Here is a 27311-nt window from a genome sequence, read left to right as displayed (position 1 = left end):
CCACCAATCATGTGCTGCCCCATCTAAGTGTAAAGTGGCACACTTGAGTGCTTCAAATTCTGTCATAGTCTTCAGAGATAGGAAAGTATCCACCTTATGAATCCAAGCACGAGCAGTCATTTTTCCACTGCCATCAAATGTGGGTAATACCAACTTGTTGGTGACCTGTTGCAGCTCACTATGTTTATCTGTTTGCTTCTGCCTAGCAGCTCTGTAGTTCAGGTACCTGTCAAATGTTCATCCATCCTATACATATGTTGGTAATGAATCCCACTCATTCCTCGCTTGTCGGAGTTCATCTACAATATCTGTTACCATAGCATCAGGTGTGCGTGTTGGAGTTTCTTCCCTGAATGTAGGACATGTGGGTCTGTCAGCTATTCTAGACCGTGTCCTATGTTGTGATCCTGCTATGCCCCTGTCATCCTGGTCATTATTATGATTATTTCTCTTATTTTCCCCAATCAAATGTTGCATCATAAACATCATTGCCTGTGCACTTGCCTCTATTGACTGTAGAAGCCTCTCCTAATGCTATAAAGTCTCATCATCTCGCATAATTCTGGGTGGGCTTTGAGAATGTCTCTCAACCATATTCTCAGTTATGTTGGTTCCCTATGTAAATACAGCCCTTTTGTTTTTTTTACTTTTGTAAACTAAATTGGTTGCATAAACCCGATCAGGTTGGCAAGAAACAACTCTGATACCACTGTAATGACCCTTTACCAACAGGCCACTGGATTGATCAAATGCTAGAGACTGAATGCTGAAGATGATATGATGAAAGTGCAACTCCAATTGAAACTCCAAACCAGCAATTAAGCACAAGTGAAAGGACTAAAATATCCTTCCCACAGCTGCAATAATTCAGGTGATCTTTCACACCCTCAAAATTGCATACCAATTGAGAGTTTTCATTCTCAATGGCCAATTGTGACTATTTGCAGAAACCCTAAGCTCCACAACGCACATCAGCAAATATCAATAATAAATCTCGATGATAGGCAATGAGCCCTCAATGCCTATTTATTCTTTTTTCCTCGATAGGTTGACCTCCTTTTTTTTAATTTTTTCTCCACTTCTTCCAGCAACCTCTAGAACATTATTTGATTTAATGACTTTATAAAATATATCACTTTATTAAATTAATTAAATATAAAGTTACCTTGAAATATATTTTTTAATTGATAACTTAATAAATAATTAACTCCTCCAAAATGGGGACATTACATGTCAACATCATTCTACAGTATTGTTTTAGTAGTTGACAAAGATTGATAAGTTTAGTGTTTCGGGGTGCTTGTGTGCATTGCACACTGAGGGTCATGTTTGGCACGTTGGGATCTTCTTGCTGCCTTGGCGTGACTATGCAGCCATACGGCTGCCTTTCAGCTGGCACATGATTTGTTGGTTGCCTTGCGTCAGCCATCTCTACCCTTTTGGTGCGTAGTTGGTCCATTCTTGCACTAGTGCATCTTCATTCCTTGTTTGAAAACACCTTTGCTGGCATATTGATTACATATCTTGCCTGGTATGATTTGTAGCTATTCTGGTTGACTGAATATTATATTATTTGTTGTTGTTGTTAATTATTGTTTTACTTATATCTAAAAAATACTAAAAAAAAAATAATCTTTCAGCAACTTCTGTCTAATTCTCTAAGACCACAAGGAAAGCATAGGAAAATCTATTATTTTAATTAAAATATACAGAAGTTCAGTGAAAGGATCCTTTTGGGATCTTCCAGTGGTATCAAAGCCTAAATCCTACCAGCCTGTAGGGTTTCAGTGAAATTATCACAACAGGTTACAGAAAAGGGTTTAATAATTCATTTCAGCATTTGGCATCTATTTTTATCTATCTTCTACGCATCTTGGTGGAGAAATACATAGGTTTTATGAGCGTAGTAGAAACCAGTGGCGAGCAAAGGCCGCCAGAGATGCAAAGGCACCAGCTATGGGTGAGGCACGGGGTGTTGTTGGTGACGACATGCCTATAGAGGCAAAGGAGAGAGTTCATGAGAACTCTGATTATTTTGCAGCCCAAGATAGTCCAAACACTGGACAGACTACAGAATACCCTGGTACAGATGGAATTGGATAGGCGTGGAGGTAGACAGGAAAGACAGGGAAAGAGCAAGTCAAGTAGGAAGCCAACGCAATCATCGATCCCATGTCTAAGGAGAGAGCTCCCTTCATTCCCATAGGCAAGAACATCCATGTATTCCTGCTCTGGATAGACCATTATTACCTCAATTTGGGCAAGTTGAGTAGCCAGCATAGGTGGAGCCACCTGAGGTTGGATTCCAGGACTAACTCATGGCAGCTATAGCTGAGTGGAGAACCCTACCCCCAGAGTTTAGGGATGTTTTTCCTTTTCCACACTATTGTGCACAGCATAGGGATAACACCAGGTTCAGAGGAGACAAGGGCTACAAACTACAATAGAACAACAACCTCAATAGAGCCATTGGAAAGATCACACTAGCTACCTATGATGGCAACGGTGATACAAGTGCACGAGCTTGGGTGCACAAGCTGGATATCTATTTATCATTGAGACCTATGCTTGAGAGAGAGGCTATACAGTTTGTGGTTTTGCATTTAGACGGGGTTGCCTATGATTGGTGGCACCATGGATTGGTCACCCAGGATCATGCTATGGTTCACTCCTATGCTGAATTCACTGAGCGGCTCATTGCTAGGTTTGATCGTAAAGACACAGAGCTTTACTACTAGGAGTTGGTGCATATTAGGCAAACAGGGAACATGGGGTCTTTTGTGAATGAGTTCCAACATATTGCAGTCATGGTTTCGAACATGTCTCATAGTCATTGTGTGACACTATTCATAGAGGGTTTGCAAGACAGGCTGAAGGGACTAGTACGAGCATTCATGCCAGCCATCCTCAAGGAGGCCATTGATGTTACATTTAGATTGGACACCCCTCCTATTCCTTACCAGGAAGATAAGAAACCTTTTAGGAATTCTCGGCCTCCCCAAAAGGCCAACACTTCCAAGGCAGAGGGGAGCAACCTTCTAGACCACCCAAGATGGACCAGGAGAAGAGGAATGAATTGAGGAGGAAGAAATTATGCTTCTCCTATAAGGAGCCATGGGAGCCTGGACATCGTTGCCTTGGTAAAGGCAAGGTTAATTTGATATAAGTGACATCTAAGATAGGCGATGAGGAGATACCTGATAATGATACTCAGGATAGTCTGGGGGAGGTTGAGCAGGAGCACCCACAGTTAGAGCTAGACATTCCGGAGCCTTTGGCTTTAGCTAAAGTGACTATAGCTACTCTCTCCAATTATCCCAAATTTCTCTTTTGTTTGAAAGGTACATTGAGAGACCAATGGGTTATGAGCTTAGTAGACACAAGTGCCATGCACAACTTTATGACTAGAAGCTAATTGACAGGCGTGGGTTCTAGTCCGAGGAGTTTGTTGGTTTTGGAGTGAAGGTTGTAAATGGTGTCGTTTTGAGCTGTACTTGGAGGATTCCTCAACTTAGCATCCAAATGGGGGACTATACTCTGACGGATGATTTTTATGTGCTACCATTGGAGGATTATGATGTAGTTTTGGGCATGCAATGCTTACAAGGTATTGGACGATACACCATTGACCACCACTACATGCAAATGGAGTTTCTTTCTGGAAGGAAGAAGACTATCTTGAGGGCGGCTTCAAACGATGGTCCTAAGGAGGTAACTTCCCGCAGGATGGAGACTATCATTTGTCATGATGACATACTTTGGGCTACACGTTTTGTGAAGTCCAAAACACCTACACCTCGGGATGGTAGGGCCTTTCATGTAGACATACAGTCAGTGATGGACTGGCATGGTCGTGTCTTTGGTGACATAACTTCTGGTGTACCTCCTAATTGAGGATTCGAGCATGGGATAAAGATGGAGGATGGGGCTAAGCACATGATTACTACCCCATATTGTCATCCTAGAGCATACAAGGATGAGATTGAGAGGACCATCCATGAGTTACTAGATATGGGATTCATTTGCCCTAGCTCTAGCTATTTTGCTTCTTCTGTGGTGCTTGTTAAGGATGGGACTTTGTGGATGTGTATTGACTATAGAGCCTTGAATAAAAAGGCAATCAAGAATAGATACCCCACTCCATGCATTGATGAGTTGTTAGATGAGTTACATGGAGCTATCTACTTCTCAAAGATTGATCACCATTCAGGCCATCATCAGATTCGTATGCAGGATGAGGACATGCACAAAATTGCTTTCTTTGTCACTATGAGCTTCTGGTGATGCCTTTTGGCCTCACTAATGCAACTGCCACCTTTCAATCCTGTATGAACCTCATCTTCAACAAGCAGTTGAGCAAATCGGTTCTGGTATTTTTTGATGACATATTGATTTACAATCGGACATGGGAGGACCATCTCAGACACATTGAGGAGGTGTTTAGCATCATGGAGAGAGTTAGTCTCTATTTGTTAAGTTGTCCAAATGTGAATTTGAGCTTAGATTTTGTACTTGGGTCACGTGATCAGCATAGAGGGAGTGAAAGTGCATGAGAAGATTCAGGCGATTCGCGATTGGCCCTCTCCCAAGAACATTACTAAGTTGCATGGGTTCCTTGGTTTATGTGCCTATTATAGGAAGTTTGTAAGGGGATTCTCTCAATTAGCATCACCTTTAACAGATCTCACGAAGAAGGGAGCCTTCAGATGCACAGAGCCGGCACAAGGAATCTTTGAGAGACTCAAGGAGGTTATGAGCACTTGTCCAGTTTTGGCACTCCCTGATTTCTCGTAGCCATTTGTACTTGAGTGTGATGCTTTAGGTGAAGGCATAGGGATGATATTAATGCAAAACAGACAACCCATTGCCTACAAGATAATGAGAGGTTGTATTCCACATATGACAAGGAAATGTTGGTTGTCATGCATGCATTAGCCAAATTCAAACAGTATCTTGTTGGAAGCAAATTTGTGGTGAGGAGGGACCATAATAGTCTGAAATATTTCCTTGATCAGACAGAGCTTAATGATAGGCAACAAAAGTTGGTTAGCACGGTGCAGGCGTATGATAGTTAAGTATTCCAAAAATCAGCATGCTTGTGAGATCATGGATGGGTTGACATAGGATGACGGATATAGTGTAGTGGATGATGTCATCTACTACAAGAGCAAGGTCTACCTTGTTCCTGAATCACAGTTGAAGGAGCATGTTTTGCATGCTTACCATGATACTCCTATAGCAGGACATCAAGGTTATGGTAAGACCTATAGGGCAGTATGGGAGAGATTCTCTTGGAAGGGTCTCAAGGATGATGTCTTATGCCATGTTCATGAATGCATGACTTGTCAACAAAACAAGTCAAAGCATACTTTTCTGACTGGATTGTTGCAGCCTCTGCCTATACCGGAGCAGAAGTGGACAGGGATATCTATGGACTTCATTACAGGTCTTCCTCAAGTTCAAGGGAAGGACTGTATTTATGTTGTGTTGGACATGTTGACTAAGTATGCCCACTTCTTTCCTATTACAACAGACTTCATAGTTTCACAAGTAGCAGAGTTGTTTTTTAGAGAGATATTTAGACTCCATGGTCTCCCCAAGACCATAGTGAGTGATAGGGACAACAAGTTCATGAGATCCTTCTGGCACGAACTTTTTAGGCTAGCAGGCACAGAGTTGACCCCCAGCACTGGCTACCATCCTCAGACGGATGGACAAACTAAGGTAGTTAATAAGTGGGTGGAGGGATATCTGCGCAACTATGTGTCAGGGCAGCAGAAGGCATGGGTGTGTTGGTTGTATTTGGGCGAACATTGTTATAATACTACACACCACATGTCTATTGACATGACTCCCTTCAAAGCTCCTTATGGCTATGACGCATTATCTTTTGTTGATTTGGCTTTCAATGACATTAAAGTTCCCTTGGCACAGGATTGGTTGCAAGAGAACCAAGATATCATGAAATCTCTCAAGGATAACTTGCAGCATGCTAGGAATTGGTAGAAGATGTATGCTGGTCGGCACAAGACAAAGAGAGCATTTGAGGTGGGTGACATGATTTTCCTTCGTCTACAGCCTTACAGACAGAGCACCCTTAAACAGGGACCTATGAGATTTACCATCAGATAGTAGGGTTCATAATGTGTTTCATGTGTCATGCCTGAAGAAGGCACTGGGGCAGCATATTACAGCATCACACAATTTACCTCCTTTGGATGAAGAGGGTAAATTGACTTTGGTCCCTGAGGAGATTCTAGAGGTTAGGGAGAGACGATTGAGAAGTAGGGTGATTTAGGAGTACTTGGTAAGTTGGATAGGTCTACCCATTGAGGACCCACCTGGGAGGGTGAGTCCATTTTGCAGCATCCAGCATTGCAGTTGCTTGTGGGCAAGCATCTCCAAGAGGGGAGGACTGTCATGTCCCCTCTCTAGTTTGACTAGCAAAGTCATGAGAGTTGCTCTATTGTTGGAGTCTCGTAGGCTAGCAGTGGTGGATAGAGACTCATACTAGATACTCTGTGACCAAAGTTGGTTCTACAGTCAGTTTGAGAGCCAGTAGGGGCGGTTCCATAATTTTAGGGATTTTCCTAAAATTTAGGAGGTTGTGGCAGTGATTAGATTTGAGGCTCCTCAAGACCAGTATACGGTTTCAGTTTCAAGGTGATAGGGTATATTCCCTAGTTTCTAGGAGCATCCCTAGTTTTTAGAGATGGGACTGCCAATTGGCCCACATTGCCCAACATCAGTCACAGGCAGGTGACAGGACTAGTTCACTTATTATTTGGTTGGTTTGGCTTTCCAATTGAATAAAAGGAAATATTTTTAATATTTCCTAAGTTTGCATTTAAATAAATTAAGATAAAGCTATTTATATAGCTAATTGGAGTAATAAGGGGATTTTGGCTTAATATGGTCAAGCAGGCCTATGTGTTATAGTTCGTTGGAAAGGTCTTGAATTATTATAACTTATTTTTATCATCTCGAAACCTTCGGGCACCTAGAGTTATGTTATTTAAGGGGTGTTTTTCCTATACATAAAGACCTTTTAATTGAGAAGATGTCATTTTATAATTAAGGGAAGGCATATTCTGAGAGAGAGATAAAAGGAGATGCTAGCTCATTCTTTGATTATCTTTTACATCTTCAATCTTGGTATTTGCAATTTTCTTTGAAGAGTGATTCTAGAGGACTGAGACGTGAACCCTAGAGCCTGGCTATTGGGACGCAAACCCCTATAGATGGTTTCAACAGCATTCTACAGTATTGTTTCAGTAGTTGACAAAGATTGCTAAGTTCAACGTTTGGGGGTGCTTGGGTACATTGCATGCTAAGGTTCTTGTTTGGCACGTTGGGATCTTCTTCCTATTTTGGCATGACTATAGCAGCTGTACGGCTGACACATGATTTGATGGTTGGCTTACATCAGCCATCTCTACCCTTTTGGTGTGTGGCTGGTCCATTCTTGCAATTGGCGTCTTCATTCCTTGTTTGTAAACACCTTTGCTGACATACTGATTACATATCTTGTCTGGTACAATTTGTAGCTATTCTGGTTGACTAAATATTATATTATTTGGTGTTGTTAAATATTGTTTTACTTATATCTAGAAAATACAAAAAAAGAAAGAAACAATCTTTCTGCAACTTCTGTCTAATTCTCTTAGACCACAAGTAAAACAAAGGAAAATCTATCATTTTAATTAAAATTTACAGAAGTTCAATAAAAGGATCCTTTTGGGAACCGCACCTTTGCTTGCTTTGAACAGTAATCTTCATTGTTAGGCTTGTCAGCGAATCAATCTTTTAATATATCGAACTCCTATGACATTTTTGTATTTCCGCATGTCCATGTTCTTGTGTTGTTGACGATGTCTACATATTCTGACTGCAGTCGTAAATCTCCATCACACCATGTAATTTGCTCTTTTATCTTAGCAAGAATTACTTGTCTTCCCAAAGACAATGGAACCTTTGTGTTTGTCGTAAATCTTAGATTATGTGCTCTGCATGGCTTTGAAAACTCTAACAACAATACTTAAATTCTCAACATTCTCATTATTGTGTTGACCTGATATTTTCTACTGTATTCGATGTCGCACTATAATTTGCCCCTCTAGTGTCATCGTTTTAATCTACGCACTAAATACTATGTGAGTTGGAAAGGTGCATCACTGGCTGACCCATTTTCTTAATTCCTGGCAGCAAATATGGATGATATGGTTCATATCAAGGACTGTAATTAGTATTTGATTATATACCGTCGCTGCCACATATGTCTTCAATAGATGTTTATATGATTGTTGTTCATACAAATACTATCACTACTTATCCTTTAATATATGGTTCAAATGTCTTCCAGAATCCTCGGCAGCTTTTCTTCATTAAGTCTTATTACTCGCTGCTGCACATACATGGATAATCAATGTCTTACCATTCATTGTTATGTCACTGATATTTTATTCACCTTTGCTTCTTGTATGCAGTTTCCCGCAATTTTCAATTTATTAATTGGTATTGATATCCCCGTTCATGTCGTCGTTTTGAGTTGATGGTATTTTCGTACTTGTCTCAATTTGTCTTTAACTTCTATTGATGTCTCCTTTATTTGTATCGTGTAGCCATTGCTTTCGTCTTATATATTTATTGAATATGATATGTTGCTACAAATACCTTGTTCGTCGCAAGTCTTGGCAAAGGTGTATACACTATTAATTATACTATGTTAAATTACCAATCGAATCTATAGTCTTTTAATGCTTGCATAATGTGTCTTGTATAATTAGTCTAGCTTAGTCATCAAGGTGCATATTTCATATCTTTATAGGTTGTATGTCCACTCAAATAGTAGATACCTTGGCTGAATTGGTCTAGTCATTCCTTCATGATAATCTAGTATAAATTGTTTATTAAAGTGTCCTTAAATTGTTTCCCACCATCAATTCCAAACACTCTTTACACTTCACTCTTTGAAGTGTATTTTAACCTTGGACATCAATGACAATATTTCCATCAAAGTTTTGTGCCATAGAATACCTGAACCAGAGGCTAAACAAACAGTGTCAAGACACTTAAGGGTTGACTAACTATTTTCTTCCTCAATGAGAGTGAGAAAGGAGTCATCTGCAAAATGACCATTGACAAGTTGAGTAGGTGACCCAAGTAGAGATGTTCCTCTAACACAACCAACATAGATTGAGTTAGCAAGCAAGTACCCAAGGCCTTCAGCAACAAAACCATATAAGGAAGGAGCCAAAGGACAACCTTGGTGAATGGATCTGAAAAAGCCAAAAGATTAGATTGCCGGCTATTGATGGTGATGTAAAGAGAAGCATCCCCAAAATAAATTTGGATAGACTGGAGGAATCTAGATCCAAAACCCAGGACCTTGAGCATGGCAAGGATGAAAGGCCTCTCAATGCAATCATAGAGCTTAGCACAATCAATCTTGACAAATACCACACTGGGCTTGGAGCATCTAGCCCAATCCGTACCTTCCCAGACAGCAATAATGTTGTCAAGAATGAACCTAGATTTGATAAATATATTCTTCGTTGGCCTAACAATAATAGGCAGGATATGACGAATTTTGAGAGCCAAAGCTTGGTTAATGATTGTACAGGAAAACATTTTGCAAGGTGTTAGTGAACAGATTGTCCTTCGAGAGAATATGTGCAAATCTGACCCTGAATGCCCAAGTGGAAGGACAAGCTAACACCAACAGTTGGATAGGTTATCATGGGATTGATAACCTTCCTCTGAATTTTTATCGAGTACAACTCCCCGTATAAGATATTTAATGAATCAAATGTGGATGCTTTTAACTAGAAAGCACAAAAGAATATCAAACATCTACCTATAAATACAACGTAGATGTGGAAATCTATACTACAGCATGAAAAGAAAGCAAAGAACAGTAGATGACGCAAAGTTCATTTGCTGGTCATTGCATTATGTGATAAGGATGAAACAGTGTCATTTATCTCCCTGAGAGAATTAAAATCAGAACCTTGCAGAATATTTGGAATGTCAATGTAATAAAGAAACAATGACAACAGACTGCAATTTCAGAGAAAACTGGAATTGACTCAAAGTCCAAATTCAGTGGAAGGAAAAATACATTATCACCAAAGTATAATATGTTTAACCTTCAGCCTCCCTTCCCTGACTGTAAAAGATTACAAAGCCTCCTTCACGCATTACAATCTGGTCATTATTCAAAGGAAACATAAACTTTTCCTACAATATTACTTTAAACACCAAAATTTAATCTTCATTTCAAACACACAGTTCTAAAAAGAAAGAAAATTTCTCCTACTCTGCCTTTCCCTGTCTCCCAAGGAAATAGAATGGTTTTTTGGAAGATCTCCTCTCTGCCTGAAGCCCAAAGTCTACAGCTTGGAAGAAGCCCAAATGGAACAGGAAAAAGAATGGGACCCCCTATAGCACAAAGTCTCAGAGAAATCCAATCTTCCCCCTATCACTGTATTCACAGCCTCTGTTCTGCTGTAGCCCAAAGTCTCTCAGCCAAAACTCAGAAAAACTGGAACCCTATGGTAATGTGAAAATCTTCAATAAATAAGCTTCCCCCTGCCTTTTCGGTTTCCCGACAGTTTAAATAACTGATTCTTGGGAGTTCAATATTTATAAAAGTTACTCAAACTTTTCATAAAAATCCACATGATGTTTATAAGTTTGGAAGTGAGCATCAATATTAAATTCATATCCCTAGTGCTATGAGAAATGTTGAAGCCTTTTCTTATTACGATGAAAAGAAAACTGAGCACAAGGGATCCTTGCAATAATAACTTCTTCAAATTGCCGCGGGTCCCACTATTTTCACTTGACAGGTTAACATATATCGACCCCTTATCTTCCCGTGGAATTTCTGGATGATCCTACTGTCGTTCCTCTATTCAAAGCTTAATAGGAAACAAACTCGGATAGGCAATTTATCAAATAGTTCATGTGCTTTGTCAATGCTGACCTCTATGTTATTCATGAAGAACAAATTATTTCCACCGGTACCCGTTGGTTATTATATTTCTGCATATGGAGAATGCCGTGAGTTGTGAAACCTATGGCTCTCTATTCTTTTATCGGGTTCGATCAGGCAACTTATCTCACAGCTGGTGTCGTTTCCTGACTTCGAGGCTTAGAATGTTGACAAACCCAAGCATGTGGATGTACTTGATCAATATTCTAATGAAAAACTGTTGTTGCAAGAGAGATTGCGGGTCTGTGATCCGACTATTCATCTGCAGCACTTTCATAGAACAATCTGCAAAAAGGTTTTACATTCGGTGCCCTTTGCCACGTACTGGCCTACGCACAAGTGATTCCATGCGATTCTTCCCAACACTCTAAGTATCATTCCTTCCCTTTAGGCACGATGTTCATTTTCATATTTCTAGTTTAATGACACCTTGCAAATTGGGGACGTCACACCAAACTAATTTTCCTTGGACAGAGGTACCAGGACTCCTCCGATTGGCTAGACTACTATTTCATCATGCTAATCAATCGGATGTTTCGCATGACTGTGTTTCATCACATGCTTAAATGATAGAATCTCATTTGCATAATTCTTGAAGCGTCAACCTCAAGAAGTTTGGGCAATGGAGATATATCCCCGCGGCTATCCTCATTGATAATCTGCCTTAGACATTTATGTGTGCAAAGACATTTATCAAACAATTAGAAAGCTTACATGTGCTTTCACATATCCAACTGAGAGTTGGAGGCTATACCCGCGACCTTCATTTTGATCTTTCCTCTTTCTACATCACCACTATGTCGGATAGATGGCGGACTTCTGGATTTATGACCACTGCATTTATCATGCGTATACATATCACTAATTTACGGCAACCCCAAACAATATTGATATATAGCCTTAATGAAGAGTCACGGACTACCAAGTAGATTGGTGCCAGGAGTAACTTTGACTACATTTACATATTTTTATTTGATGAAGGCATCGTGACCTATAAATACACAACTTCCACTTTTGTTGCTTTGATATGTTTTCACCAATTTGCTCGTAGTGAACAACCTGTTCCTTTACTCTCACGGTGGAATGTGTGTTTAATGCTGCCAATGTTCATTTTCCTCCGACTCACTAGAATCATGAATGGGCAAACATCATCCTTCCGAAAGGATAAGAATTGATTATAACGAAAAATGCAAACACCTCTTGCAAATTTATGGGTCCAGATTCAAAGATATGTCTCGGCCCATCCACAAGATTCAGCATAATGTCACCTTTGAAAACTAGTACACTTTGAAATGTCGTTAGATGATCCAGTTCTAAAGCTCCACACTTATTAAATGTTATATATATTCTTAATAGCTGAATCATCAATCCGTACTATGAACTTGGGGTATGAATGAACTCTTGAACCTACATCTTAAATTCTGAACTTGTCGAACCTTTACTTTCAAATTGATTCAAATTTTCAACATTGAGCTTCAAATTCTATCTTGAACATTGGGAATGATGTTTGGCTTGATAAAACTCGAAGCACAAATTCGAAATTGCGACTTTGAAACTTCATACCTTTCAACTGGGAGCTGTTTTCATGGTGTTGAACTTCGAGCATCTGAATTATTACACTTTGAACTCTTAGGATCATTTTGAATTCTGCTTATGTTGAACCTGCATAATGATTCATTTGAACTGCTGAACCGTTTTGAACTACTTTGAACTGATGGTATCTGATTATGAACTCTTCTGAATGAACCATTCTGCACTTTCTTGGAATCATTAAACTAACAGAATCTGGAACTGAAGTATGGACTGAGACAAGATTCTGAACCCTTTTGGACTAACAAATCTGCATCTCGAACCACTTTGAACTATCGAACCACTTTGAACTGCTTTGAACTGAGTTCAAAGTACTTCAGAGAGGTTCAAAACCTGAAACTGAAAGTTTTAAAACCATGTCCACATTGGGTACTAACACAAGGTTTGCAAGGTAATGGGCCTCCAAATACAAATATCATCTAGGTCTCCAACCTTAAAAACGAACTTCATGTTCCCCTTGTAAATAATACATCCTAAAGACTCGGAGTGAGGCTTCAAGATAGACCTTATGAAGGTCAAGGCCAACACAAGACCAAAGCGCCTTGTAGAATTCACGAGGAAAGTCATCACAACCAAGGGCCTTGTCATCCACCGTGGAATATACTATTTCCTTGAGGTCCACAATGATAAGAATCTTATTACAAAAGATTTGTTGACCCTTGAAAAGCCTTTTGGGAACAACTGCTAAGCAAACCTTCGAAGCTTGGTCTCTGACAAGAGAACTTCCCTACGTAGTGAAACCCTTCTTCTCAAGTACGAGAAAAGCTTGAAGAATGTCAAGAAGCTTAGTGAGAACTGATTGACCTTCCTTAATTCTCTTAATCCCCGCAAAGGTATGATGAGCTCTCAGAGCTGCAAAAATTTCCTTTGAAGCTTTGTTACCCGCCTTCAACCAATGGAGTCTAGCTTTGACTTGAGCTCCTCTAGCAAAATAATTACGTGCAATTTATTTATGGTGTCTAATCTAAGCCAATCAAACTTGCAAATCTGCATTGAAAGAATTCAGAGCTAAAGCTTCACTAGTAGTAGGCTAGTAGGGAGGTCCTTGGTATGTTGGCATGAATGCCTTAGAGAGATTGCTAGTATGCTTTGGGAGATGATTGAGTGCTTATGTGTTGCATTCATGACTTAGTTTGTCATTGATGTCAACATATCAACTTTCTAGACAGTTCAGACAAGGTAATAGAGACACTTTTGTTCCGCATGGTTCGTGAATACAGAGTTACATTCAGCAGGGTTAGCAATATGTTTTTGCATGTGTATTGATGCTATGTCTATGTTCGCGGAAAGAGTTATGGAGTTTTACATGAGTTAAAGAAGTTTTGCAAAGGACTGGTTGCAGACTAGTGTACAAGAAAATGTATGTTGTTGTTCGAGTTGTATCTTTTTAATGGAGTTAAAGCCTATTCAACAAGCTTGGATTTTGGTCATAGATATGTTTGAGATGCTATGTTCAAGATGGCAGAATTTGGTTTTCAGTTTGTGAAGACTTGTGAAGGATAACGTGTGGGTTATTTCCTTGGAGGTTGATTATGTTATGTAATTGATGTAACTTGTATTGTAGCGTGTGGAACTTAATTGCAATATCTTATGATAGTCCTATATTATTCATTGTACATTGGAGAAGCCTTAAGGCCAACTAAATTAGTCGTTAGGGCTTGGCATAAAGGAGTGATGTTTCCTTGGTTACAAATCATCATATGCGGTCAAATGTAATGTAATGTTATTGTGTACAAAGTTGGATGTGAATTTTGTTGAGGTCAAAAAAGAGATAGATGATGGTGATGTTTTAGAACTTCAAAGGAACTGTATTGGAAAGATGAGTTGTGCTTTTGTCAATTCATGTTCTTGGATATGTTATCCTGAATTGTTTAGTGAAGACAATTCTGGAGCAATTTGGGCAGTGGGTTTAGTTGACTTTTTATCAGCTCCTAACAAGACTGTAACAACTCCTAACAAGGTTGGAACAGCTCCTAATAGGGTTGGCATCTTTTGACAGATATTCAACGTCTCCTAACAGGGACTCATGTGTACTGATTGTATTTATTTGGCTCTTAACAAAATCACATCCTTACACAAGTAACTTTTATATTAGTACATCCTCTTGTGGGCATCATTCCCACTGGGGTTTTCCCTCTCATCAAGGGTTTCCCTAGTTACCCAATCTTGTGTCACTTTGCATGGTTATGGTTATTATATCTTTTGGTTATCTGTTTCAGTTCTATTAAAGTTGATAAAGATTATTTAAAGTGCATAACTGATTCGCCCCCTACCCCCCCCCCCCCCCCCCAGTTATATTGGCGGACTTCACTTCTAAAAATTGATATCAAAGCATCAGGTACTTGACGAGAAACTTTAACAGCTTAAGGAGATCCATGGCTACATTCAGCAAAGAAAATCTGAAAAATGAAGAAGTGAACTATGACAACTGGAAGAGTAGGATGAAGACTCGCTTGCTATGCATGGGAGCAGATTACTGGTTGGTTACAAGGGAAAGCAAGGCAGTGATAGAAGAAAAGGATTTGGAATCATGCCCTCCATAGGACAAAGATCTATTCATGTACAATAGGTATGCTATAGAAGCATTGTTGTCAGCTCTTTTGGAATCAGAGTATGTTGAAGTAAAAGGTATATACCTTGCACATGAAATTTGGATTAAGTTACCAAATTTATTTGAAGGTGATAAATTTGCAAAGAAATCTAGACTTCAGAATTGGAATTATATGTTGGATAATGCAAAGATGATGGAAGATGAATCTATTAGAGCATATTTTGGTAGAATATCTAAGATTGTTACAAGAATCAAGAGTTGTAAAGGGACTATGACAAAAGATGAAGTGCTACAGAAGATATTGAAATCTTTAACCCTTAAATATGCACACAAAGTTGAGATCATTGAAGAAATTATTTATGTGACACTGAATTTTACCTCAGAAACATTACTTGGGAAGTTGCAAGCATTTGAACAGAACTTAAAGCAGAACCAAGGAGTGACTAGGACAGAGACTGCTTTTAGTGTACAGAAAGATAAAGCTAAACTTGCAAGGAGTGCGAGCACAAACGGAGATTATGATAGAGAATGGACAGTCAAACAAAAAGAAGATGACAAGATATGAAGGTCTTGCATTGCTCATGAAAAGGGAACCTAATGATAAGAAATTTTTTGCTTGTTGGACTTGCAAAGAACTTGGTCATTTTTCATCTAATTGTCCTAAAAGAGAAAAGAAGACAAAACCTAGGAAGCCTTATAAGTCAAAGTTTACACAAGATTGCTTCTATGTTGATGAAGACGATGAATTCAATTTTAAGGTGATAAATTTCTTAGAGAGTGATGATGAGAATGATGAACTTGGATTTGTTGCTATTAAAGAAGAGATTCTTGAAAAAGAAGTGAAAGAAGAGGTAATAAAAGAGAAAGCCTTAGTATCACATGTTGAAAACAAATAGTCTGATTGGATTTTAATTAGTGGTTGCTATCATCATATGACAAGAGATATGACTAAATTTGTTAACAATTATGATGGAGGAGTTAGACTTGGAAATAATGCACCTTGTTAGATTAAAGGAAAAGGATCTATTATAGTTGATGAAAAAACTAACACAAACGATTTTTACTTTGTTGATGGTTTGAATTTGAAACATAATCTTTTGAGTGTTGGACAACCTGTGGATAAGGGATATTTGTTGCAATTCATAGAGAAGACTTGAATAATCAAGGTCAAAGATGGTAAGTTCATTGTACAGGTACAGCGACAAGAGGTAACATTTTTCAATTGAATCCTACTGAGATGACATGTTTGGTAGCAAAAGTTGATGACAGTTGGTTATGGCATAAGAGATTTTGTCACATTAACTTTAATAACATAGTGAAGATAAGTACTACACATGCAATTAGAGATCTGCCTAAGATTGTGAAACTATCTAACATGGTTTGTAGGTAATGTTGTAGTCAAAATAAAGTAACTAATGTGGTTAGTACTTGTTAGAGCTTAATCGGGCTGGGTAGTTAGGAGGTGAGGGAATGCGTCGGTTGGTTCTCCCAACCAACCAATCCTTCTATAAGTACATGGAATATTGTCAATGTACTCACAATGTTTTTGGTATGAATAAATAAACCATTTTCTTGCCAATCGGTACTATGGTATTAAGGTACATTCTATGTTGTGCTTTATGTGTATATCAATTGCATTATTCTGTATCATTTGCATTACTCTGTGAACTTTAGTTGTATTTCCATTCTACAAATGTGTGATGGAAAAACAGAAGAAGAGTTCATTTCCAAGCAAGATGTTTACTACTACAGTGAAGTTGGAGATTGTGCACACAGATTTGAGCAATCCCACAAGAACCAGAGCATTCTATGGTGAAAGGTACTTCATGCTTTTTATTGATGATTTTACAAGGATGGTGTGGGTAGCATTACTTAGAACAAGGTCTGAAGCTTTTGAGAAGTTCAAGTTATTTAAGAATAGAGTAGAGAATGAAGTTGGATTGAAGATTAAGTTTTTAAGATCAGATAGAGGAGGAGAATTCATTTCAAATGAGTTCAACATCTTTTGTAAGGATAATGGAATCAAGAGACAACTTTCAGCCCCTAAGATGCCACAACAAAATGGAATAGCAGAAAGGAGGAACAGATCAATTGGAGAGGTAGCTAGAGCAATGAAGTTTGAGAATAATGTTTCACATACCTTTTGGAGAGAAGCAGTGAGCACCGCAAAACACAATGAACCGAGTACAGATCAGGCAAGGTATCGGTGAGGCACCCTATGAACTATGGTTCGAACAGACACCTCTGCAAAATACTTTAGAATCTTTGGAAGTAAGTGTTATATCAAAAGAGATGATGATATTGGCAAATTTGACTCTAGAAGTGATGAGGAATCTTCCTTGGATATTCATTGAAGAGCAAGGCATTTAGATGTTTTAATCAGAGATTGAAAACTATTGTTGAAAGCATTAATGTGAAAGTTGATGAGAAGTTCACATTTCAAGAAAGAATACTTGATTGTGATTCTAATGAAAATACTATTCAAAGGACTAACAATCAGAATGTTGAGCAGGAATTATTTTATGCGACTGATACAGACTTGCAAACAGAAATACAAAGAGAAGAACCTAGATCAAAACCTAGAGTAGAAGTCTAAACAAAGCAAGGAACACCTAATAGATGTGTTGCAAAGAATCACCCTATGAATTAGATCACTAGACGTGCAAGCAAAGGAGTGACGACAAGAAATGAGGTGAATGAAGAATTATGTTTGATATCTCAAGTTGAACCTAAGACTGCAGATGAAGCTTGTAAAGATGAATCTTGGATAAAGGCTATAAAAGAGGAACTTGAGCAAATTGAAAAGAACAAGACATGGGAATTGGTCCCTAGACCTAAAGATAAGAATGTTACTGGCACAAAGTGGCTATTCAGAAACAAGATGAATGAGCAAGGAGAAGTGGTAAGAAACAAAACAAGGTTAGTATGAATATAGAGTAAGGATAAAGATGTGGTTTAGGATGTTCATAGACTTCATGAGGAAAAGAAATATCTTCCCCATTGTTGATCAAGTAAAAGATAATGGAAATCAGATGCACCCTCAATATCAACAAGAGGACAAGTTCATTTCATCACCTGATAGATCACAAGTAAAGAAGCTAACAAATTTGAACATCCTGATGAGACAAGTAATGGATAGATTAAAAGCAAAGAGTGAATGATTTGATGCATTATTCAACATGTAGGGGTTACAATATATCGAACGTATACTCACAATTCGATAACTACATAACAAGCGGTTTGATCACTGCATAACAAACAAATAGTTACATATCAATGTATGATAATTATGCCAACATCCCCCCCCCGCCTTAATGAATTTAGGAAAGAATGAATGTTGGCATTAAAGGGAAATTGGCTTGTAATGTGTAAGGGCCAAAGTAGGTAAAATTCCCACCTTCCGGCGAAAATCCCACTCAAGCAGATCTGGTATTGTTGCAGGGAGGGATCGGTTGGTTCTTTTGCCCGTCCTTTTGCCTAAAGCATCACACGTTTGACTTTCATGTGTTTGTTAGGCAGGCGTACAACTCATCCTTAAGGGATTTGTTAGAATCATTACAAAAATAGATGAACCCTAGTCACTGGCCCAGTTGGGGGTTCGGAAATGATTTCAATTCGGCTTCTTCTGCCCACTGATGAAATGAGAGCAGAAACAAATGCATGTTCATTTGGACCATGATGATTTGCACGAGTTGATCTGCAAATACACATACCTATAGGATGTATATTGGATAATTTTCGATGATCATGTACACCTACAAATTTATTAAACCAATGCCCTACTATCTATAGGGTAGAGGGAAATTGGTCTATTACTAAAACGCGAACTGAATTCAATCATTTGCTTTCCCGAATCTGGGAAATGTGCAGTTCATTTAACTAGAGATGTCAAATCCACCTTACCTTGTAGACCCCCCCTTAAGTTTTACATAAAAAAAATGTTGATTACATAATTTGAATACATATTTGAGAAAATGTTCTTCTGAAGTAGCAGACCCAAAACTATGCAAGGCTCCATCAAGTTGTCTTGTGACCCTCAAAAAGGTGTAGCTTCGAGTTATGTACGTAATCTCTCATTCCTAAACACAAAGTCTTCAATTATTCAACAATGATCGCTAAGAGATGCGACTGATCTCTATCATTGTCTAATAACCTCAAAAGGGTGATCATATACACTGAAGCTCACCGACAACAATCCATATTGAGCACGATATCAAGTCCCAAACCTGTCTCCAAAATTAGGTTGTATGAAAAAATGTGTTCAAATTTGTCAACATTAGAAAGAAAAACAAAATAGAAAACCAAAAACTCCGAAAATGCTTCTCATGCAAAGCACCATCTCAAAGTGAGAAGCTGAATTGAGATGATGGAAGTTCCTTCATCCTCCGATGTGGCCAACCTCCATATATGAAGGTTCAAAACCCAAAACTAGGATTGATAGGAGAATTATTAACAATTTCTCCATCATCTAATGTATTCGCATCTTCAATGCAAGCAACATTTCCCTCTTCATCAGATTGTTCTTTCAATTTTCCTTTAAGAACATCACTAGCTCTAGTTCTGCAAATCCATGTTGTATGGACCTTTCTCTTACAATAAAAACATTTATTGTCTCTTTTGTTTCTGTTGGCCCATTTTTTAGTACTTCAAAAGTATAATGCCTTGTTTATTAGATGATCTTCTTCTATAACTTCCTTTGTCCTCTTTTCTTCTGCCAGATGGGCTAAAATCATATCCTCTAAACTATGTGAAGTGATTTGGCTGAGTGTAAAGACAACATTACTATATTTTGAAGATAAGCTATTTAGCAAAATGGCTTTAGCATCATCATCATCAACAACGAGAGCCTTAACCTCTGCAAGTTGTCTAATGAGAGACCTCAAATTACTTATATGGTTTGACATTGTGATTCCATTTTCCATTGTAAATCTAAACAATTAAAGTTCGCGGGAAAACTTTGCATTGACAGCTTTCGAGCCAAAGAGCTTATTTAAATTATCCCAAATGTCTGCAGATGATTTATCTAAATCTACATGATGAAGCTAGATCAAGGGAGTGGATAGACAAGCTAGATAAATAAGCTAAGCAACTGAGGAATTACCTTCACCTATAAAAAGATATCTTGGATGAAACTTTTAGGAATTCAACTAATCCATGCTACTTATAATTTGTTGATTGCAAACTGCTTTGTATGGTCAATTGGAATTTGAATATAAAATTAACTTCAATAGTTGCTTTCAAATTGATATGCATCTAATTGATGGTGTTGATAATGATTTGAATATCTATGGTTTACCTCAGAAAATTGTGTTAACTTGGTGGAAGTTGATGGCAAAGTTGAACCTAGTAGAATTCATAAACCCATTCATTAACTCTTGCATTCTAGGATTAGAATAGGACCTTAACCCTTACTCTCTTTGCAATTTATTTCAAAGGCTTTGTTAGAATACAATCAAGTGCTTTCTTTGCTATATTATTTGCACAAAAAGTTGAAAAACATAGAGTGAATAGCATAAGCCCCTTGGATTACAAACATACATCAAGCCAAATGAGCTCATATCCAACATAAAGTTGCATGTATGCAAAAAGGAACCTTGGAATCACCTCTATGATCTTTTTGCAATCTCAGCATGTGTGGTGTCTGTTGGTTATCAAAATCGTTGATTAGAAACCTATGAGCCTTGCCTATTCGATGCTGGGTATCTAATCGATTTTGGCCAACTTGACTAGATCAATCGAATTGATTCAAATCCTTTGCGCTTTTGGCTCCACTAAAGCAAGGCCTGTTCACCCGAATCCTGGATAGCAAAACTTGGATCCAAGATAATTTACAGCGGATTATAACACAAAAATGAATTCCTCAAGTGGCAAGTATTCAAGGAAACCTTTTGGATTATGATTAATAATTATTATTCTTCGAACTTTGATTACTTTATTAGAATTGTGCGTTGCTAAAAGGAAAATTTTAAAACGAATTACCACGACAAATAAGATCAAACTATTAAAGGAAAGAGGTTAAAGTGTTGCCAGCATATGGATTGAAAATCATGAGCAAATTAATGATCGGTGTCAAATTTTAATTGGGTAATAGAGTCAAATACATATTTCTCACATGCAACTTTATGATACTGGTTATATAATATTTGTAAATGATTCAGCTATTACAATGCCTTAAATTGTTTTGCTTTTTCACTTATTTAAATCAGTCTATAATGTTTTAACTATTTAATGGACAAAATAGATACAAATAAAGAAAACAATAATATTTGCAACATTTGTATTTATCAGATTTAAACAGGAGCAAACAATTTGATCCACTTATTGTAATAATGAATTATAAACAAATAAATAATAAGATGATCACAAAGGACAAATCATTTAAATTTTAACTCTAGAACAAATAAAACTCTTACTGAATTTATCGTTGAAAAGTTTGTATTGAAGACACTCAGATTGTTGATGCTCTATTCAACACAACTTGATCTCAGACAATATCAAGGTTTATGCTCAAAAAATTTCAATCTCCACTTGCTTGGTTTAAACTTCAGAATCTCCCTTTGAAGAGATTTAATTACATGTATGCCTCAGAATATGCAAAGTTCTTGTTTTTAAGAGCAATATGAATGGTTGATGGTTCTGTTTGATTTGCCTTTACACATATTTATAGAGGCTGAAGGGTGTTGGTTGCTTAACCAAACATTGCAACCCTTCATAAATAAAACTAACCAATTTTGATTTTATTTGTTTTCTGGCATTAATCGATAAGTTGATGCATTTGATAATTTATAAAGCCAAAAATTATCTTCTTCATTTCCTGCAGACGCATCTTCTCACTTCGATCTCCTGATTCTTCTGCAAACCTTCATGCTGCGAATCCATTGTTGGCTTTTGAAATTGTATCCTTCGGCTGGTGGTGTATCTTCCTTCCTAGCATCATATCATGGACTTTATGCTTACGGAAACCGCTCCAGGACTCCTCTCCGTTCATGCATTCATGCCTCTTATCCACACAGACGGCATCCTTTATACCTACGTAAGACAATAAAAAGCATTATTAGATACAAAAATAAAAAATGAAATCATAGTTCCTATCTCCTTCACGAAATATATCCACGCCTCTGTGCCTCTTCGTATCGTTTCTTGCTTCCTTTGTTTACGAAGGATACAATCATGTTTTCCTCCATTTGAAAATCCCATGTTCTTCAACATCGAGTCTTCCTACATGATGAGTTCCTCTGTGATGATGTATCGGGAGCAGCTGAAGACATTGTGGTGAGTTTGCGGGTGAACTTCCAAAATAACGACTATACAAAAGATCGTCATCTTTCTTAATTCTGGAAACATTATTTTTGTCTCTGATCACTTCATCTGCTCACATGAACTCTGACTGGCACTTCCTTAGAATCTCAAAATAATCTAAAATTTAAAATTTATGTGTATTGTTGTCAAAGTCAATCACAAATGTTTTGGACATCTTGTAATTTCTCGGTTAAAGTACTTCTTATCATGCTTAACGCATCTATATGTTGAATATTCAAATCCAATATCATTTATTAATTGAAAACTGAAACTTATACATATGGTCTGTGCTGTTACGGTTAGAGGAGATTCTCTGCCAGGATAAAATTGCACAACCTGAACAACTGGATTCGCTGCTCACTCAAGCTACATCACTACTTGAGACAGAATCACAATTTCCAGTTAGATTTTACACACATATTTATCGGAACCTTCCTGTTAACATCAGAAAATTATGTATGTCTTCGATATGCAATATAGCATGAAAACATTTAGTTTATGTAAGAATGCCATCCAATTTCACATATTTATGCAAATCCGTTCAGAAGGTTTATCCAAAGTCTGGTAAACAATACTTGGTTGCCAAATTTTTATTTGATATCCGAACTCTATTTGTGATGAGATGTTTATTACACTGATCATATTTATACATCCTCATCATGCATGGAAACAACTTAATCCCTGAATACCCATGACTTGAGACTTTTTTGCAAAAATAAGTAAGTCGGGGTACTTCCGATGTTCATTGTACAGGGATCGAAGCCTTGCTTCTGCTCAAGAATACGTTCAATCTAGATTACCAAATGAGTAACAGACTGGTAAACTTTAAATCCTTCATTGACCTTCACAGCAAATGTAAATTTATAATTAAACCTTGAGAATCGGTATTCCAGAATTATGGTGGATGATCGATGATAGGTATGTTTAAATAGACCACCCTTCGAAAAACTTGAATAACATGAATCCTCCATTGCGATACAAGAACTGCATCTTTTCTAGCCTTCCTGTTGATATTAATGCTGACACCTGTGTGATCTGGCTCATTAGTTGCAATTTTTAATCACAAGTTTCCAACAATTATTTGAACACCAAAGTGGGTAAGATCTGAAAACTCTCTCTTGCCCACGGTGCTTAGGACTCTAAAAATCTCCAAAATTTTAGAAATTTTAGAGTTTCATCAGTGTCTTTGCTCAAAAGTCTATAAAGTGTCCTTTGGCACTACATTCTGTGTTGGCGTGCTCATAAAACACTCATCAATTAGTCCCACCATTCAACTACAGATCATCGAATCAGGGATTACAGATTGTATTCATCAGATCAATAAATGCACAGTTATTGGCTAGCAACAAGGTGTAATAGAGAGCTAGTATGCTGTAAAAGATCTATATAATAATACCAAATTACATAATATTACATCTGAATACTATTAAGAATAAGAGACCAATATATGGTCCAGTATACATATTTTGTAGCTTTAATACTAATTAGTAATTTATGATAGTGAAATCAAATACACACTCATGCATATATACATGCATACTTATAGATAGATAAGACATTTATACATGTGTCTTCAGATCAATTCATAATCCATTTGATGTTGGTACACTCCAAGAGAATTCTTTAATCACTCATTATTGCCCCTTAAACGATAGGGTGTTGTTGCATGGGGAGAGGCAAAGTAAATCCTCACAAGGTAGGTGAATCCCAAGATGGAATATGGATGGGGTCCTAAAGCCTTGAGGGTGTCTACTTGTAGATTGGTGTCAAGTGCCCTACGACAAGTAAATCTGTATCCTGTATCTGTATCTGTATTTTGAGTCAAACTCGATGACCCATATTTCATGAGTAGTGATTCAACATGAATCCATCTCTCACGAGAATAAATGGAACACTTAGCACTCATTGGATCTAGGTGATGCTCACAGGGGTGAAGCACCGGGACTTCCCGGGAGGTCACCCATCCCAGTACTACTCCAGCCTGAGCGAGCTTAATTACAGAGTTTCCTCCATAGTTAAACCCAAAGCTTGCAACCCCATTTGCAAGCTGTGGAAATTATCTCCTACTTATCAAAATCTGTATCCTCCTTAGGGTTAGTGATTATAAAAGAAGTAAGAAATTGGGGCTTAAGTTTGTTCACTGTCAAATGTAATTATGAATTCTTAATTGTCACTTAGTTTAATCTGATTTAAATGCATAGTGTTGTTTATTAATCATTGGAAATTGGCAGCCTTCTATGAGGGGACATTACTTTCAATTTTATGATATCATAATATAAACAGGAGAGGGGGCTGGGAGTTCCTCAATTCACATATCAAAAAAAGCACAATATCAAACTAGTTGGACAAATACCCACACTAACTGACAAGATCGCAAGCAAGTAAAATACTTGTTGCTCATGCCATGTGAGAAGAAAGTTATGTTGCACAAAAGTAATTACCCTAAATCAAAGAAGAGATAGTTACGTCTAAATCCAAATCTAGCTTGTGTCAGTAGCGTCACATCCAACTCGCGAAATGTTACCCTATGCGAATGGAAAAGACCTGAACCGTGTGCAAATCAAAATTTCAACTAGCAACTCCTTGAAGGTTGGGTCATGCAAAGGGGATTCAACAAAATCAAACAAAATAATGAATTTTACAACCATAATTAAGTAAACCGTGCGCCAATCCGTGATGAGACAATCCTTGATTGTGGTATCTAAATGGAATGTTATGCAGAAAGCGGAATTTACCAAATAAAAGAAAATGCATTCTAAGTTATAAAAATTAGAAACTGAGATTGAAATGCACAAGAAAAAAGTCAATTTTAGTCGGGGAATCTACACAGAGATTGACCGGGTAAATACAGTTTCCCAAATTGAAGTACTAAAAAGAAAATATCCGAATTTTCAAAATCCACAATATGAATTGACTTTCCCGGCACGGAATCAAGCCAGCAAGTGATTTAGCAAAAATAAACTATAAAATAAATATATAAATAAAAATTGAATTTTAAATCCACAACAAGAATAATTAATTTAAGGTCACAATTCATCAAAACCAGTCCTAAAATTAAGAAATCAAAATTGAAACCTATACAAATGAATAGTTAACTTAAGGTAGAATAGGAAAGAGGAGAAAAGCTTACGCGTAATTTCGCAGGGAGAAGAGGATTCTGGCAAAGGCGTCAGTAACAACGGGCAAGAATCGAATTCCTGGTCTTCTGCGGGACTTTCTGTTGTAAATATTACAGTGTTTTGCAGAGAGCCGTGCGTCGGCAGCCAAGTGGCAAGCGTGCGGAAATTCATCTTGGTCTCTCTGATGTCCATACTCGTTTTCTTGTTTTGTCAGTAGCTGTAAATAATTCACTTCAATGCAATTGCTCCTTTCCTTCCATTCAAGAGGAGGGCATGGGAAAGAAATATGACCCTTTCATGACTCTTGGCTTTGTGTTTTACTTAAATTAAAGTCATGTCGACGTCAAAGGCACATGTCACAATCTTTTAATTAAATTAATGTGCTTTATAACATACCTCTGTCACGGAGGAATACTTATGCATTCCTGTTAGTGCTAATATGCAATCAAATCAAAGAATTTTAAATGCAACTTATAATGTGTATATCTATTTTTCATTTTTTGTGCTCATTCTATTGGTCCATACTATTTAAAGTTTATATGCAACTTATAATGTGTATATCTATTTTTCATTTTTTGTGCTCATTCTATTGGTCCGTACTATTTTTGGTAGGGAGAAAAATCAATTTTCTTTAACAAAAATTTACATATTATTCCCAACAACAATAATGTCATATATTAATGATAGCTTTATATTTTTCACAATTGTGACAAATTCATTAGAGTTTCCAAAAAGTAATTATTTTATCTTCAACCTAATTATCTTAAATGCATGTCTAATAAAAAATAATAATTAAATTTTTTTTTTTTTTACCAAAGGTTGTAAATATATCAATCTATTTTTTTAAGTTTATTTAAAATCTTACTTAAAAACTAATTATCATATCATTTTACAATACATTTATTTAATTTTTTTTCACAATAATTTAAAATTATTTTATTCTAATTTTAAATGTTTTTTTTTATTTTTATCGATGGCTAAAGTGAAGATTAATTATTATGTATTATTATTAATTATTAAGTACAGGTAGATTTGAACCCAAAACCTCTTCAACAAGAAGCTCACAATTTACCATTGTGTTGTAAGCTCTTGCCTAGTTTTAAAATTATTTTTTATTCTAAATTATAATTGCATTAATAAATAACAAAATAATATTTTTAAGAATATAATTATTTGATAAATTTTTACTAAAAATATTTATAAATTTTGTTACAAAAAAAATTTAAATTTAGTTTTTAATGTTTTATATTTTCTATTTTAAATATATTTATTAGTTTTACATTGTCTAACCTTTTTCACACTATGTTTAACTAGCTATATTTTACAGTCTTGTTTTAATTCTTTTTTGCATTTTAAAATTTGTAAAACTAATATTATTCTTCAAACTTACTAACTCTTTTGTTGGTTTGGATCAAGTAGTGAACAATTTATTTTTTAAAATTTAATATTTGAATTTATATTGGAAAAGGTAGAAACGAATACTTCATTAATTTAACTCAATTTTATAATTGTTATTTAAATATTTCTTAAAATAACATAATCCTTAAATTTTTTTAATTCTTAATCTTTTTGTTAATTATTTTCCAACTATCTCTATTTAGTGTCCCTATAATAACATGTCATTCTCTCTCGTTTAGATCTCTTCATATCCTTCGTATCCTTCATTTCTATTTATAAATCTGTATTACCATTATCTCTCTTTTCAATCTGTCTTCATATATATAAATCTCCATTTTCCTTCTTTTCTAACTATTAT

General features: G+C 36.8%; 1 protein-coding gene across 1 annotated transcript in view; it reads right to left on the bottom strand.

The window, feature by feature from the left end:
- The window catches only part of LOC149541214 (uncharacterized), a 168075-nt gene that overhangs the window by 59845 nt on the left and 80919 nt on the right, over positions 1-27311 (bottom strand). The window contains exon 2 of the mRNA XM_089802795.1: positions 25567-25772. Coding sequence (XP_089658921.1) covers positions 25567-25772 — 206 coding nt within the window. The remainder of the gene's footprint in view (positions 1-25566; positions 25773-27311) is intronic.

Source organism: Cupressus sempervirens, chromosome 9 (genome assembly GCF_028749045.1).
Source record: "Cupressus sempervirens isolate cs-2001-9-10 chromosome 9, ASM2874904v1, whole genome shotgun sequence".
Lineage (NCBI taxonomy): Eukaryota > Viridiplantae > Streptophyta > Pinopsida > Cupressales > Cupressaceae > Cupressus > Cupressus sempervirens.
The sequence above is the reverse complement of the archived record's forward strand: the minus strand, read 5'-3'. Positions and strand labels throughout refer to the sequence as shown.